The sequence below is a fragment of the Amblyomma maculatum genome, chromosome 6 (assembly GCF_055883805.1).
Source record: "Amblyomma maculatum isolate TAMU_Amacu chromosome 6, ASM5588380v1, whole genome shotgun sequence".
NCBI lineage: Eukaryota > Metazoa > Arthropoda > Arachnida > Ixodida > Ixodidae > Amblyomma > Amblyomma maculatum.
The window spans coordinates 124,171,940-124,187,643 of NC_139349.1; the positions used below are offsets into that span (position 1 = coordinate 124,171,940).

At 43.0% G+C, this 15,704-nt stretch overlaps 1 protein-coding gene across 1 annotated transcript in view; it reads left to right on the forward strand.

Annotated features, from left to right (window-relative positions):
* Positions 1-9,814: 9,814 nt before the first annotated feature.
* The window catches only part of LOC146186701 (uncharacterized), an 88,597-nt gene continuing 82,707 nt past the window's right edge, over positions 9,815-15,704 (forward strand). The window contains exon 1 of the mRNA XM_084608091.1: positions 9,815-9,887. Coding sequence (XP_084464217.1) covers positions 9,866-9,887 — 22 coding nt within the window. The 5' untranslated portion in view covers positions 9,815-9,865. The remainder of the gene's footprint in view (positions 9,888-15,704) is intronic.

Below are 15,704 nucleotides of genomic sequence, written 5' to 3' on the forward strand. Positions count from 1 at the left end.
ATTATGCTGGTGTGCTGACACTTGAAGGTCTCGCATTAGCTAATGTATTTGCCTCGATAAAATCTCTGGTTGTTTTGCGCTCATGTTTGACCAAGATTCTGCAAACTGAGACGTTGGGTTTGCAGGCAGGCTTCGTCGAAAGCCTGATGTGGTGTCAAACAGTTTATGATTGTGGCAGTACATACAGCCTTTCATTGAGGCACTACTGAAAAATAATTTGCTTTATCGTAATTCTCCTCGCATTTGATGCTTAATATCTGCTTTTTGTTTCTGTTGTTGTTTTGCTTTGGGTTTTTAGCTTGATGGCTTTAGTTCTGTTCCTGATCTGATGTGATGTCTAGTTATTTATTCCACCGTCGTTTATTAGCATAGGCAGAACAAAACGACGTAGCCTCCTTTCAGTTTAATTTGTTGTGTCAGTGCTTGCACCTGTATTTATTTGCGTGTATTCGTGTCGCTTGCAATGAATACGTGTATCATAATAAAACTGCCAGACAGAATTCCGACCATAAATTCTAAGTAAACCCCAAATTGTTCATTTAAAATTATCACACTGATGTGTTACACTTATAACTGTGAGGAATGCTTACCGAAAATATGGCAAACAATAAACCATGAGGTAACTGCGGAATATAACAAATTAGTAAAATGCACACACTACAAAATGGCCTGAGAATGAAAAACGCAATAAATATTTGCTACTAAATTTTGTGGTCTGGTCAGGAGTAATGAAAACCGCCATTAAAAAATAAGGCGCGTTTTTGAAAATCAATCTTGAACTACAGTATTGATGAGGGAGGATCTGCGAATATAAGGAGTATTTTTATAGATTAATATACACGGTAGACATCGGCATTTAAACTCGTTTCTTGACATTTCATGACATGTGCATGAGATATTTTTGTTTTTCCTTCTTTCTTTTTTATAGCTTGGTAAGCCTTAGAAATGTAACGTATGGTGATGATGGGTGAAAATTATTTCGCTATGCCGCGTTCCTTTCATACTTGTGTTCCAAGCAATGCTTTGCTACGTGTTTTCATTCATCAATATTAATAATCGAAATTCAGTAATATTCTGTTTGGAATAGTCTCTTACTATTTTTGTAGTCGCTTTTTGCTCAAAAAATGTATTTTCGCGTGAATACCCGCAATAAATTGCATTTTTCTGGTCATGCCGTGCATATTTCTTCAGTAATAGAATTTGGCAGTCTTCTGAAAACATTTCTTGCCATCCGCACAAAGCGATTAGTAATCGAACCTCTTTTGGCCTTATTTTTGCTATTCGCAAAGCCTAAAAACAATATCACGTAATAGGTTTTAAGATCTGTTGCGAAATGTATCGGAAATTTTGGGGAGCTTGGAGCATGGTTAGCTTAGTCATGAAAGGAGATCGTACTATTTTTTATAGAATCTCGTTTGTCGCAATATTTGTTGAAATAATCTAGGTCGTTTTGTCCGAAGAAGTCCAATAGACCAAAATTGAGCAGTTAGAACACGAAGTGAACGAAGCACTGTAGATTGGAAGACTGTACTACGGCCACAAACGCAGAGTTTCTTTCTGTGTTTGATGCGCTCAGCACTCGATGCAAAAGTTGACAGGTCGTTTGCTCTTCTGCCGTAAGATGCCGACTTGTAGATCCTTCTAGTTTTTAATTGGTTTTAAATTTATTTTTGGACAGAAAACATCCACATAATAAGGTACCAGCCCATTTGAATTGAGCTCTGTAATACATTATGAAATATAGGTGGTAAAGAAGCAGGTTAAAGGCTGCAGCGTCATATTACAGAAAATAGTTTAACTAGGAGGAGTCGACACAAAAAATGACCATTGTAAATTGAAAGTTGTCGCAGCGACTCCTCCAGATTCTTTCAAGGAGCGTCCTCATTTTAATTTTATTTTTCAGCTTTTAGATGTGGGGGTTAGGTACCGTTTGGCAAGGACAAACTTTAATACTATCACAGATAGTGGCTTCCGTTGTATTACTGCCAAAACGACACAGAAGGACGACAGCCATCATACAGTTACTGAAGAGGTGGTGTACAATGTGCGTTTGACAGAATGGTAAGTAGGTGTGTTATTTGCGAATTGTATGACGAGTGCTGAAATGAAATCATTTTCAATCAACCATCATTCTGTTTCTACAAAAATTTGATAAAGCGTGCATTAACCCCATGCGTGACATACCGTGCTTGGCTTGATAATTACGATTGGTAGCGTAGTCTTTATTGCGCATACTTGAACGATGAGGTAATGCGGAGACAGGGAAGTAAGGAGTGATAATTAATCTCTTTTGTATCTCCAGATATTTTCGATATATGCTTTAGGCAAAATAAATCCCGTGTTGGTCTGAGACGAAAGTTCGACGTGTAATTACTCTGTGGAAAGGGAATTGAACCATTATTTTTTTAAGTGTACACAGTTCAATTTGAAACGATGAAAAGATAATTCTAATATGGCTCCTCCAAACGAGAACTTGCTTGTCGTTGCCGTTGACAGACCATGCTTCAATCCTGGTCATGTTGCCATATCGCCACAAAATATAATTTCAGGTCACGTGAGCTGTGCTTTGACATCCTCGCTCCACCCGATAACTATGCTGCGGCATGCTACCGCCTCGTAGTGTAGGGCTCAAAACCTCATATTTCGAGGCGCGAAATTGCCGGGAGCTGGCGAGCAGGAGTCTCAGAGTGCAGTAGGCGAGGCAACATGTTGAGCAGCGCCCAGAACATGCGTCCTTCATAATATTATTCAACTGTTCGCAATGACACCTGTCGTCTGGTCTTCGTGAAAAACAGGAAAACAATAATGTTTTGTTGTGCAATGTCACAACAGTTCATGAATCAAAAAGAACCATGATCGGCCGGTGAGATTTTACCGCTTCCCCTGCAAGTGGTATGTAGTGCAGAGACGCGAAGCATGGATAGCTGGGGTCCCTAGAATCAAACAAGCGTCTCCTCTGCTGTAGTGTCAGTTTAATTCGTGTCGAGGAGCAGTTCTACTAATTGCAGTCGTATCTGGGACTGATTCGAAGGCTAGCTTTCAAAACGAAATCTTGCATGCCCTAGCTAAAATCTACTCGCTCACTGCTTTTCACTCGTAGAAGGCAGCGCGCTTTGCCGGCAATATTAAATGAATTTGACAGTGCCGCATGTAAATAGCAGGATGGAATTTTAGGTCATTTGCTTTGGACCCATAAACACAGACTGGCAAAAGGCACGCATCCGACGTTTGTGAGTATCGCTTCTCGAGTTTTTCTTAGTGCTTTCCAAGTCAAAGATTCTTGGCGACAGTAATCGCCAGTATTTAGGCAGCATATCATCCCTGGATTGCTAGCTTTGCCTGAGAAGTTCGAAGACAAAGTGGCCACTCTTAAGCGCAAACTATTGAAACGCTTGCAGCTGCAAGAATTCGAACGTTTACAATTTACCATTTTTAAGAGCAGTTATTCTACATTTCACACTTTAAAAATAAATTTCACTAAACGTGAGTCTAGAGAAGTGCTCAAGTGTACACATGCGGATAACAATAGAGCGGAGTCTTTACACCTGGGTGGCGTGTTCATGTGTAATCATTATTAGGAATGCACTTTAGGGGACAATATCTACGATGCTGCAGCTAGTTCACACATGAACGAGCGAACTAGAATGTCGCACCGAGCTGAACCGCGCTTATATGCTCACGAGCCAAATGTATACGCGTGTAATGAACTCCGAAACCAGATGCTCGAAAAACGGGATGTTAGGCGATTAATCCCCGTGCCGAGCATGAAAACCTGAGGTACCTTCGTGCAGAGAACTCCGAACAATTTCCCGCTGGCAGGGAGAGTTTGTTTATAACGTCAAAATACTGAGAAACTGTGAGCAGATCTCGAGGTGATGTCGCTCACCTATGACACACATATTGCTTCTGCAGAAACATCGTTGTTTTTTAACACTTAATTGTTACACAATATACACGTTAAAAAGCCTTCTTTCCCCTTTTATATAATTTCCATACAGCAAAAATATTTCAAGGTTGCGTATTTTTCAAATACCACACTTTAGCCGGCACATTGCAAAATGAGGCACCTGAGCCGCCCGCCTCCCGCCTAACAAAATTCCTGCCGAAGAGAGCGCTAATCGCTTGCTTTTAGAGCGCCGCCTGACCAGGTTGGGATTAATACACGAAAAATGCAGGGCACTGTTAGGTACGTCCAAGAAGATTTTATTACCGGTAATTTTGCCAGCTTATCCTATATGCAGCGACGCTGACCTTAGAGAAGTAAATACAGGGATAGTCAAAACGACCAAAAGAGCCCATACATTTGAAAGATGTTATCGTCTGTTTGACCTGCGTTACCTGCCTGTACTAAAGCAGCCAAGCGGTACATGTCAGCAAGGAGCGGCAACAGTAGACAAAGAGCAGGCTCACGCCAGTAGAAAGAAACCTTCAAATATACGCAGGAACGTAGTCAACTACTAAACAATATCAACCTCAACTTTTCATCGCCTCATCACAGAACGTATTAAATTAAAGTGGTTGAGCTTAACACATTTCAGATATTGCGGTAGAGACATCTCTGAGCAAGAAGTCTCATTACTGTTAAAATGCCAATTCTGATGAATGTACGGCCATATCATAACCATATATCCATCATTGCAACTGAAATGGAAGCAACACTTCAAATATAAAGAGATTGCCATAGATTTGCTTCTACTGAAAAATCTTATGCCGCCTGTTAAATGATAACGAACCTTGAACACGACATTAGAGAACAGTTGGTGCAGGCCCTGACACCAGTCCATCCTCCCTCAGGAATATGTCCCTGCGCACAAATCGCTTATGAAGTCGTACGTCCTGAGGCACTTATATACTCCTTTTCCAACGCGGTATTTAGTTTCCTGGGCTTCCGATACCACGCGAGAGTTGCTCGTCCCATACCTACTATCACATGAGAAATATCTGCTGTGAAACACGCTACTGGCGGCTGCTTCGTCCTCATTCGGCCTCAGAATATTTACTAATGGCGGAAACTTTGAAGTAGGCTTGCAAAATACTTTCATGTGGTACGTAAAAAATACATTCTAAAATCATATTTTCTGGCACTAATTGGCACAAGGGCAGAACAAAAACATGTGTTATTTCCTATCCTATTGGCCTAATAAGCACTCCAAATATAATTACGAAGGCGTTCGAACCCGCCTATGCTTCAGCCTTAATAATAAATACATCTTTTTGTAACCGAGGTAATCTTAGTTACTGTGCCAATGATCTGCACTATATGCTGTGGACATTCAACGAAGTGTGAGTGACCAGCCAATTGTTAGATAACTCAATTTAAAAAACAGATCTTTCTATGGTGCTGTAGTGCGGTGATGAAAAGCGAAAATGACATCTTTACACTACATGTCTCATAGGGGCCACTAGTAAGCCCAAAATTACCTGCCTGCTACCATAACTTTTTATCAGTTTTTGTTTCCACCTAACGTGCAATGCAAACATTAAACTTGAGTAAGAGAAAAACAAGTGCCACAGATTTCAGCATATAAGTGCTATAAACCAGAATCCTGCCACAGTCAGCTAGAAGCGTTGCGTCATGGGTATTATGCGCTGGAGACTGTCAATGACCCATCCAATGTCTAATGCCGTTCGACCACAAAGTTGCGGCAGTAGAACTGAGCTTCGGCTCTAGCCACCATTTATGTACGTTGAAAAATGCTTGATACTAGGCCACCGTGAGCTGTGCGGTTACGCAAATGGCAATATAGATGACACCTATTACAAGGAGTACAAGGGCAACCTGCAGTTTTCCTTCGCCACCAGGAGCAGCAGACTAAGCAGATGAAAGAATAAATATAAATTCCATTCCTACTGATAAAACCTATTTGCGATGTTAATAGGTCCTGTATGAAATAATTTGAGAGCATGCAGGAGTCGATTAGGGGCTTGGACCCATAAAGAAGCATGCACTATTAGTAGGAGGACGAACAGGATATGCATATAGATCCTGTTTCTCGCTTACACACTCCTCTAATTCCTGTATATCGCATGTGGGATATATATTAGGCGTTATCGGAGGTATGATTAGGTCCTGTGTACCATGAGCAGGAGTTAGATGTACTCTTGTAGGATTTGTTTCTGCGCGGTTGCAAAGGCAACGTTTGAAAAACGCATGCGGTGTCCCAGCTAAATTGATGAAGATTTAAAAACAACAGAGGCTTATTGAAAATTGAGCGAAGGGAGCATTACCGAAAGCTTATTTTGCATTATCGATATCTGCATTTGCTACCGTGAGCCCATACGGTGATTACAATCAACAATCGCTGCAGGGCTTCCGACCTTAGGTCGCACAATCAAATCTGCAACTGATAATGAGTCTGTAGTGCGAAAGGACAGGAAATAAACGCCTATCCAGAGGAACATAGCCAGTTTCGTCGAGCCAAACTCAAAGCACGTCGCCGCCCGCCGAACGATTCATCGATCGCAGCATAACAATGACAATGCTTATTTAAGGGGTTGCGTATGAAAAATAGCGTAATGGGAAGGGACGAAAAGGCATAATGGGAAGGAAAAAAGTGAAACACGACCAAAAAATAGCCAGCACATATCATATTCGGATATTCTGAGGTGAACGTGCAATAAACTGATACGTTTATATGATGGATGATGCTAGCTATCCTTGATGATAGAAAAAAAAAGCTTCAGCATGTTTACAGAGAAATCGCCGAAGAATGACCGCACTCGAGGAAGGTACAGTGCGAATCAGCAAAGTAGCGCTAGAAAAGGAGGAATATAACAACGGCAACCATCGGTGGGCGCGTCCTCTCAGTGTTCGCACGTGCAAGTGTCTACAATTTGTTTTTATCAACAAAATTTGGTATTTGCTGCATTTTTTTCATTTCCCTCTTGAATGTGCAGAAAATGCATAGAGTATTTGCAGTTTTTATTTAGAGCTCGAATTTGGAGCGAACTAGCTGCACTAATTATTTCTTCCCATGAAAAGGGGTGGCCTTGCTCTTTCGAACTTAATTCTGAGACAAGCTGTATCACGATTTCTTTTTTTGCACAATCAAACAGATCATTTCTAGCGCCCAATTATGCAGATGCGTTAGTTAACGTGATACCGAATTTGGTTGTGTCTAGTTCTTTGGCCTGAATTCGCGCTGTCAGTAGATTTTTAAGAGACATTGTTAGTGCCTTACAAATGTTGCGTGCCCATGTTTCGGTGGAGTAGCTTAGTATTGTTTCCAGGAAAAAAATTTGTACAGGGACTTGCGTAACCTGTTTGTACCCGTACCCCTATAACAATCCACATATTGTGGAGGCCCAGGAATGACGCCGAATGTCCCAGGACAAGATGTCCTAAAGGGAGTTAGGAATATCGAAATTTTGGCTTGTTGGTTCATACTTCCAAGCTGTAGCACACACAAGATGAGGGGCTGAGAACGAGAGGTCAGACACAACACTGTGTGTGTCCTCTCGTTCTCAGTCCCTCGTCTTGTGTGCTCTACAGCTTGGAAGAGTTAGGAAGATGCCGGACAAACAGACTGTAAAATTGTTTTTCTGTAAGCATCTCTCGTGTACCCTTCGGATAAAAAAGGGCCTAATGATAAAGGTATATTTGTAAACCGGACCCTCAACTGCACAATCTATAAAAAAACAGAGACCACCGATCACGTTGTTATAGATTAGTGGAATTCTGTTTTTCTTGGGGGTATATTATACAGAACTTAAAAAAAGAACTACCCATTATTTTTACGGCATCCGGTTTCTATACGTAGAAGGTGACGAGGTCCCATACGACATGATTGTGGTACTGGGCCTCCACAGCATTTGGAAAACGCGGTTGGCATTTACGCACGCATGAAGAATTGTACGATCGCTCAGGGACAACTTCATCGAAAGTGTAACATTTCTTGGAGCAAAGCAGTAATGGTGGCTTGTTTGTTTACCATTTCAAGAATTTTCGTGCTACGTTATACGCAGATACACAAGAAAGAAGGAGCCACGTACACAGGACAAGCGGGCACTAACAACTAAGGTTTATTGATAACAGGGTTACATTTAAAACAGTCCACATCACGCACTCTCTGATACGAGAAATCTCGCAAACTCACTGAACAGGCAGTGTCTCATCCCGACGCACCTACGCTCCTTTAGTATCTTTATCTCATGAATTGTTTGCATGACTGATGGCGTGCTTATGCACTTGTCTTCTCCAGCTTCCTATATCTGAAACGCTTCTATTATTTCTCTTTCTTTTCTTTCTTTTGAGTGGCCTGAGATGGTAGTTCCTTCAAATTCTGGCTTGCTTATGTGTTTTGCGCAATGAGTGCGAGGTTTCCAGGGTTATTGATTTTACCTATATCAGTGTTCCTTTAACCTCGTGTTCAAACATTTTCCTGTCTGGCCTATGTATCTCATTCCACATGATAAGGGAATGTTATACGCAATGCCAGTATCACACTCAGCAAATCTTTCTTTGCGCGCAATTTCGCATGTGTTCACTCTGTCTTTCTGATCTTTAGTCATTTTATGGTAGAGGCTTAATAACTTTTTCAGAGCGGTGAACACGAGGTGGACATCATACCTACTAGCTACTTTCTTTAAAGCATGGGATACATTATGTACGTATGGAATGGCGACGTGTATCTGTGTCTATCGTAGCGCAAAAATGCTTGAAATTCCTTGATTTTCTCCGCAGTTAGCCTGAGCAGCATCATCGCTCAAGCCAAAGGCAGGCTAGTTATTGCATTATGCAATATATGCACTTTGTTTATCGGCAATATAGAAAAAAAGTCGCACTGTAGTGGCTAGCCTATTGGGCTTATTCCGTAGGGATGCGTATGATCATAGTTTGATTCCTAGTGCGGCTCGTGTGGTTTTTGTCTATTTTTTTTTTTAATTTGGGTTATTTGATATATCTGAACGTTTTCTTACCCTAAATCCGCATTTTCCCCAGAACGATGTCCGTTGGCCACATTCTATAACCCCATTATTTGCAACTTCTGCAACTCCTACCACTCCGACAAATCCCATGTCCAATAACCCAGAATGAGTGGGTTCTATATATATATATATATATATTCATCAGGGATTTCATGCAAACAAGGTGCCTGACTCACATAACAAATTTTTTGCTTCTCGAATGCTTTTGCTAACTTCGCATGAGCTCCTATGTGCCCCAAGCCCATCTACAGAATATTTTATTCAGGGACTAGTTTAAGAAGCGCATTTTAGTGTGCTGGCATAGCATAGCGCCCCAGTTATTTGCAAACATTGCCGACGTGGGGCTATCGGCATGCATAACCTTCTGCTCCCTTTCTTTCGAAGGTAGGTATCTAGCGAAACGCAGAAGACAATAGTTAAAATGGTCATCGGGAAAATTCGGCCTCTCCACGGTGCCATCAACACGATAGAGAGTGTCATAACTAGGAGAGAAGAGGAAAGCGCAGTTGACGGCTCCTAATCAATTGCAACCCACTAGGTTTGTGTCACATGACATCAATGTGCGCAGCACATGGCGTATAATGTTTTGCACCTCATGACACAGTCACTGTGCTATTAGGCTCGGCGTACTGATCGCAGTAATCATCTCGCCAGCCAGTGAATACTAGTCGCCCGCGATCGCCTTGTGGTATAGCTATAACTCTCTGCCCTGAATAGGAGTCAGGGGCGGAACTTAAGCACGTTTTGTAGAAAATAGGCTACTTAGATGCCACTGCCCTGATTGCACTTGGTTGAAATACAAACACATTATTTTGCTTGAACGATTACCAGAGAAGCTATAGTAAGCAGCAATAAACTGATGGTGTTCTGTTTTTTCTCTAGGTACTCATTTCGCCAAAAATTTAAATTTGTGTGTGGAAGTGGCGGATACGACACTATGGTCAGCACTGACAACAGCAGTAAGGACAGGCTTTTTCTCAACTTTTATGATTTCGTATTCATAGAGTAATTAAACCTGGCTAGAATTTGCGTGACTCGAATCATAATTTCTTATTTTTGCTGCAGTAGTTTCCCCTTTCAGATTACGGAGTGGCTGAGCTTTTAGCATTCACGTGCCCAATTTTCGCATTTGATTTAAGCAAGAGTAAAACTATATGCTACTCTCATTATTCAAAGACCATAGAATGTGTCACAATGTATAAGCAGTAGCATGTTCATACAAAAAATTAGCAGAAAGGACATCAAATGCTCATTATCGATGTCCGCAAGCAGGAGACCTGTGTCATTACATTGTGTACTTTCCGGTATCTTGTATGGCCCGCAATACTGTTACATATTGCTCTATTTATAATAATTTATAGATACATTAGAACAAGTAAATAACGCAAATTTCTTCGTAATCGCACATGCGCTAGACGCAGCATACTTTCCTGACGCAGAAATAAGTGTCCCTGATTAACAATGGCGAATAAAAAAAAGAAACATAAACGCGAATTTCTTAAATATTCTTACGTGGCAGTAAGCGTTCAAAGCGCGTAGAACGCTGACGCACGTACAGGAATCAAGACAGAAGTGCAGGGTGTACCGATTATCAAAGCACACGTCGTTGCAACGGATTCGACATATCGAGCATGCGCGAGATGAACATAAAGACGCAGTGCGCCTCTTCAGTCCCCCGGTGCGTAGCACTTCCCCGGGCGCAGAAGCACAGCACGGCTGCCGTGCTAATTAGGCAGTCTCTGAGCAGGGCGGGTAGTAGCGCTTAAGTTGCGAGACGTGGGCGATATAGAATGGTGCGCTACGGCAAGACAGGCGAGATATCCTAGGCGACCGTTTAACTGGCCGCTACAGGTGCACATACCAGGAAAGGAGTTTTTTCTAGAAGCCAAAAATGGTGCGAAGATATTCAGAGCAGCACAATGGACCCATGTAAGAAGGAAGGGGTGAGAGCGGCTGTTGATGTACCCCTGCTGGGAAGCTTGCAAGTGGCAACGTGCTACTTGGTGAGCTTGTTTAGCACGGGAAATGGCTTCACGGGCATATTCAAAAGGCAGAGGACCAGATTTGCGAAACAAGAAAGCGGTGACTGAGACTCGCGGATGCAAACGAGGTAAAACATAGAGTAACCAGCAGTGTCTTTGCGAGATGAGTATTGTACAAATGCAAGACATAAGAGGTAAACGTCTAAGTCAAGGAATTCAATGGGGACGTACATGGCGAGTGAGTCGGAGAGTGTGCATTTGCGCCGCTCAGTCAGCACTTTAGCTTGGGGGTTTTAAACGTTGGTAACTTGTATTGTGATGCGTAATGTGCGAATAATAGTCCAAACCTTCAGGAAGTAAAGTTGGGCCAGGTTTAAGGAGTATTTATTTTTGAGCGCCATGATAAAGAATGAAGTTGCGAAGAAGGAAGTCGGCGGCATGAGTAACAATAGTGGTAGGTGGCGTGCTGTTTATTCCGTACCGGGGGCGAATATCCGTAGATACCGGAACCCATATATTGCCAGCAGTTGACTCGGAAAGTCTGCTGGAAATAAAACACGGCTCTAGAAGGATGAGGATGGGTTGTAGATGGCCAGTTGGAGACGTTCTAGCCCACTTGCGATGCTATAGGTGAGAGCAAAGCTGCTCAGTGAAGGATCGGTTTTGGTATACTTAAGGCAATGAATGATGGAGAGCAGCCGTTCTTTGCCAAGATTTGTAAATGGGAACCTAGATAAAAAGCCAATGGCGCATGGTCTAAGGAGGCTACCAGCTTTGGCAACAGGGAAGCGAAAGGCGTAGTCGGTACGTTGTGTAACCGTCCAGAATTGTGGAGTACGGATTAGGTTTATCCTCGGAGTCATAAAGTCCAACATCGAGGTCGACCCGTGTGATCCTACAAAAAATAATGGCAAAACAGTGATCGAGGGCCTTTACAACTCTGAACGCTCTGTCTGATAACAAGCTGTGCTATGATCGGGGCCAGTTGGCTCTGCATGCTGGTTTTCAGCACGCTAGGACAAACTTCATCTGCAGTGCCTCGAGGCACTGCAGATGAAGTTATGTGTTGTTAAGAAGATAGTGAGAGACCGGAAAGCGTGGCGTGACATGGTCCATAGGGTCACGAAGAGTCGGACAGGACTGAACGCTTAAACTGAACTCAACTGAGGACAAACTAAGAGGTTAAAAAAAAACGTGAAATCAGGCAGGACAAACAGAGCGCGAACTCTCAACTGTTTTATGAAAATTCAACACTTATTTTATAGATTTTTTTATGCATGCTTTGTCATGGGATTATCACAAATAGGCACACGTCGCCGCAACTCTATCCGTTCTTGATAAACGCAATTTCGGCTTTCGTCAATGTGATGGAATTGTCACTAACACATTTCCGAATTCATTCGCCTGCATGCCCGATTATTCTTGTTCCAGTAGATACAGAGCATTGTGTTAGTGACGCTTCCATCACACTAACGGAAGCCCAAATTGAGTTTAATGAGAACGGATAGAGCTGCGGCGACATGTGCTTCTTTATTATAATCTCATAAGAAATCATGCATTAAAAAGATGTGTAAAAAGCACTGCTGAATTTTCATTAAACGGTTGTGTGTTCGCGCTCTGTTCCACCTGTCTGTTTTCACATTTTTCCAACGGTCAGTATGTCCTAGCGCACTGAGAGGTAACATCTGACTGATAGATATAGTGGAAATTTTGTAGCAGCCCACGCGAGTGCCTGGCACTTTCCTTTGGCGACAAATAACTTTTTCCAAAGCGGCTAAAATAGGCAGTTACACGATCGAATCGAGTTTGGCGCTCAGAAACGACGGCGAAGATTCTATGCCCTCTGCCATTACTATGTAAATCAGTAGGAGGTGACAAAATGTGCCAATGCCTGTATTAAGGTAGGCTTTGTTATATCAAGAGCAAATGCTTGGTCTTTATAGCGTCGCCAGAAGAAAATGACATTCTTCACAAGAAATTCTGTCAGCAGCTGAGCAATGTCGGCAAAGGGTAGTATGGAACTGCGCAGGTACGAGTAGAAGCCCAAAAATTCTCAGTCGTCGTTGCTTGAACGGGCCATAGGGAAGTGGTCTAATGCTGAGGTGTTGGCTGGATAAGTTCGGAATTATCCACGATAGGGTCGAACACATGTCTTAATAAATGAGCTTACAATGTGCAAAAAGGCACTTCAAAGAGATGATTTGTAGTAAAGCATAAGAAGTTTGGGCCTAAACTGAACATTAAAAAGAAAAAGATCATGGCGTCTTGCCCTATCTTCAGACGACATCCTTAGCGCAAAAAAACACACGCACACGAGAGAAAAGGCGGGACAAGGGACAAGCGCTACTACATCTGGTTTATTGCACTGAAAAGACCTGCAATATATAGGACAGACCACACATGCGTAGAACAACCAACACACCCCCCTTCACCGAAACCGCTCAAGAAATCGCATTTCTGCCCCCAACAGAGCGACAGACGTGTCACTCACACACCCTTCCCCCCTCTTTCTTATATGAAAAGCTTCAAGGAGTTCACGCGCCTTCTTATCTACGCTTCTGCCCAGAATCCGTAACTCGTTCAGCCGCGGCTCACACCCACTGCATCGAGCACAGTGCTCAGGGAGCCTAGCGCCCTTGTCAGAGCTCAAGGAGCGAAAATGTTGCGCCGCGCGGTCATTAACACATTTACCTGTCTGGCCTATGTAAACCTTCCCGCAAGCCAACGGGATCTCATACACGACCCCCTTGCGGCACTCCACAAAACGTTTCTCATGCCTAACACCGCAGGCGGGCCTTCTGTCTTCACGCGTGACACGTGAGCAGAGTTTTGAAAGCTTCTGGGGAGCGGAGAACACGACAGGTACACCATGTCTATTCGCCACCTTTTTGATGTTGTGGGATAACTTATGGACATACAGACCACTTCAGGTTTAACCGCAGCCCTACTCCGCTCTTCCAGTTTTCCTGACATGGCTTTTTTTGTCTTTTTGACCAGACCTTCTATTACCGACGTGACCACCGCGCAGGGGTAGCTTGCTGTATGCAACCGCTCGACCTGTCTCCTTAAACTCGATGCCATGGCATGCGGGCACGACTTCACGAGTGCGGACTCTAGGCAAAGGCTAGCAATGGCCGTCTTAACTGTTTTCGAATGGGCTGACTCATACGGAAGCAGAGCCTTTTGGGCCCGCGGTGCGTACTCCCAACATACATGATTACCGCCGAAGTTAATCTTAATATCTAAAAACTGCAACGAATCTTGTAAAGGAAGTTCGTGCGTAAAAACCAACCCCTTACCATTATCATGAAAACAAGATAAAACACTGCGCACAGCACTTGTGTAGGCGATGCGAGGCTGTTGCCTTAAAACCACTAAAAAATCATCTACATATCTGAAAGTTTTTAAAACCTCTTGCCCATTAAAATCCTGTTCCAGATCGCGATCAATAAAAGCCAAAAATATATTACATAACACAGGGGCAACGCACGACCCTATACATATGCCTTGACGTTGACGATAAAATCGGTTGTCAAATGAAATGAAAGTGACCCCAAGATAAAACTCAAGCAGGCTTAAAAAACTGTCTACAGATAAACCCGAGGAATTCTGAAAACGCACAGCACCGCTTTCCTCAATAGCATTTCTCACACAGCTGAACAGTTCTGCATGTGGCACCGAATAAAACAAATCTTCCACATCCACTGAAAACAAGTAACCAACATCTGCCTCATTCTTAAGAAAACTAACAACATCGATCGAACTCTTTGTCAAGAAGGGATCATGTACACTAAGGGTGTGTAGGTGCTTTTTAAGAAACAAACTCAGGACATGCTGCCAGGTACCATTCTCACTGACCACAGACCGAAAAGGTACGCCCGGTTTGTGTGTTTTGGCTGTGAAAAAAACCGGCTGTGAAAAACACCTGGTATCACCAATCGCGTTAGCCAACTTGCCGAGTTCCAAGCTTTTGTTTTATTGGACTGCCAGAAAATCAAATCAGTCGATATTGTCTACCATAAACCCTGACTGCTCATTGGAGGGTCACATTCTAAAATTAAAGCTCAGCTACTTTGGTCATCTGATGAGAAGAGAGGAGTCGCTGCAGAAAGATTTGATGTTGGGAAAGGTTGAGGGTTGCCGGAGAAGGGGTAGGCAGCGAACGCGATGGTTAGATGGCATCCTCAAAGCACTGTAGATGAAGTTATGTGAGGTTAGGAAGATAGTGAGAGACCGGAAAGCGTGGCGTGACATGGTCCATAGGGTCACGAAGAGTCGGACACGACTGAATGCCTGAACTGAACTGAACTGAATGATGGCCAACTGAAAAATTTTTAAAGAGGTCTACGAGGTGAGATGAAAACATTCATTCGAACGAATGGACCTCTCCTAAAGAGCGTAAGCAAGCGGGCCATTTAAAACCTTTCAGTAGGGAGTCCGTCATGCGTTCGACTGTAGTCGGGGTACAACATAAATTCAAACACATAACCTGAAATTAGTATAGGCCATCTACCCTGACACACGCAGCCTTCTGGCGGCACTAGGCCTCGACAGCCATATGCCAATACCCGGATCGCAGGTCAGTGCAGGAGAATTTGTCTTCGTAGAGGCTGTCCAGGGTGTTTTCACTCCCGCGAAGTGGATATGCTTCTTTATTTTGTGAAATTTCTTTAGGTGATATTTCACATACAACAGCCGCGAGCCATGTTTTGGCTCGCCCTAGACGTCGGGTGAAGCCGAGCGATGTGGGAGGTATTAGTAAACTTTTAGCAAGGATTTCTTCTCCTCCGTCTA